This window comes from Trichoderma citrinoviride (assembly GCF_003025115.1).
Source record: "Trichoderma citrinoviride strain TUCIM 6016 unplaced genomic scaffold BBK36scaffold_255, whole genome shotgun sequence".
NCBI lineage: Eukaryota > Fungi > Ascomycota > Sordariomycetes > Hypocreales > Hypocreaceae > Trichoderma > Trichoderma citrinoviride.
In genome coordinates this window covers 1-1681 of record NW_020194963.1, presented here as the reverse complement: position 1 = coordinate 1681, position 1681 = coordinate 1, and the positions used below count along the sequence as shown (strand labels likewise).

Below are 1681 nucleotides of genomic sequence, written 5' to 3'. Positions count from 1 at the left end.
GACGACGACGCAGACCTTTTACCCGCAGCCCAACTGGAAGCCCTTCTCCATGCGGTGGCCGTACCTGACGGGCCTCGTCGTCGTCTCGCTGGCCCTGGCCGTCATGCAGGAGGTGCTGTTCCAGATGTACAAGGAGAAGCCGCTGGTCAAGTTCACGTCGCCGGACCAGGTGAAGCAGGGCGTCTACTTCGTCATCAAGTTCGCGCCCACGCTGCTGGCCGTCATCTACGGCGTGCTGTGGCAGTTTACCGACTTTGAGGTGCGCCGCCTCGAGGCCTTTTACCAGCTGTCCAAGGAGGAGGGCGCGACGGCGTCCGACTCCATCAACATCGACTACGCGACCAGCTTCAACTTCTTCCGCCCGTTCCGAGCCCTCAAAAGGGGGCACTACGCCGTGGCGGTGTCCTCCATCGCGACCATCCTGGCCGTGTCGCTGGTGCCGACGTTTGCCGCCGCCGCGGTGGTGCTCAGTCCGAGCCGGGCAGAGCGCATGGCCAACCCGTCGGGCTACAAGACGCTCGGCTTCAGCCCCGTCTGGTCGCGGCTCCTGACGGCGACGCTCGGCGTCATCGCCCTCCTGGCCTGCATCCTCTTCTACCTCCTGCAGTCGCGCAAGTCGGGCCTCCTGTCCGACGTCCGGGGCATCGCGGGCCTAGCCTCGATGGCGGTGGTGAGCCACATCCTTATGGACTTCAAGGACATGGACACGGCGCCGCACGGCGACATCCACAACCGGCTCAAGTACAACCGCTACGTGCTGCGCAACTCGTCGCTGGCGCCCGACGACGCGAACCCGGTGATGCTTCGGGACAAGGAGCGGTCCGAGGACGTCGACCTGCCGACGAACCCGCACCCGGTGCTGCTCCGCCCGGCGGGCATCCTCTCCATGACGGTCGGCCTCTGCCTCTTCACCGGCTTCATCCCCGTCTTCCTCTTCACGCCGGCCACCATCGTGACGGACCGGGCGCCCTGGGTCGTCACCGTCCTCGCCGTCCTCCTCAAGATGGCCTGGGGCGGCATGGAGACGGCGGTGCGCATGATGGAGCCCTACTACATCCTCTCGCGGCGGCACGCGCCCGCCAACACTCTCCTCCTCGACTACACCGCTCTCCCCTTTGGCTACATGCCCGTCCGCGCCCTGCTCAACGGCCACCTGCTCGTCTTCGCCGTCGGCTTCGGCAGCGTCATGGCCGAGTTCCTCACCGTCCTCGTCGCCGGCCTGGCCACCGTCGACGGGCACGACTTCCTCCTCGTCTACAGCGACGAGGACAAGACGTGGGAGATCAACTCGGGCACCGAGACGGTCAAGTCCTTTTACGTCTCCGTCGCCCTCTCCCTCTTCATCCTGCTGTACATGATCGCCGTCGCCCTCGTCGTCTTCCTCCGCCGGCGGCACCCCTTCCTCCCGCGGCAGCCAAACACCATCGCCTCCGTGTTAGCCTACATCCACCAGAGCAAGATGCTCTACGACTTTGTCGGCACCGAAAAGTTCTCGTCGGCGCAGCTCAGGCAGCGGCTCGGCGAGGGCAAGACGTACGGCCTGGGCTGGTTCGTCGGCAGGGACGGGCAGAAGCACTGCGGCGTGGACCAGGAGGAGCTGATTTGCAATTACAAGCATGGGATTAGCTTGAGGCAGGGGACGCAGCCGTGGAATATCCAGTGGGATGTTCTCTAAGGGCTT

General features: G+C 65.2%; 1 protein-coding gene across 1 annotated transcript; it reads left to right on the top strand.

Moving 5' to 3' along the window:
• BBK36DRAFT_1036723 (hypothetical protein) lies at nucleotides 1–1681 on the top strand. The gene has a single exon (XM_024888879.1). It carries the CDS (start codon nucleotides 50–52, stop codon nucleotides 1673–1675), a length of 1626 nt encoding a protein of 541 aa, XP_024744815.1. The 5' UTR covers nucleotides 1–49; the 3' UTR covers nucleotides 1676–1681.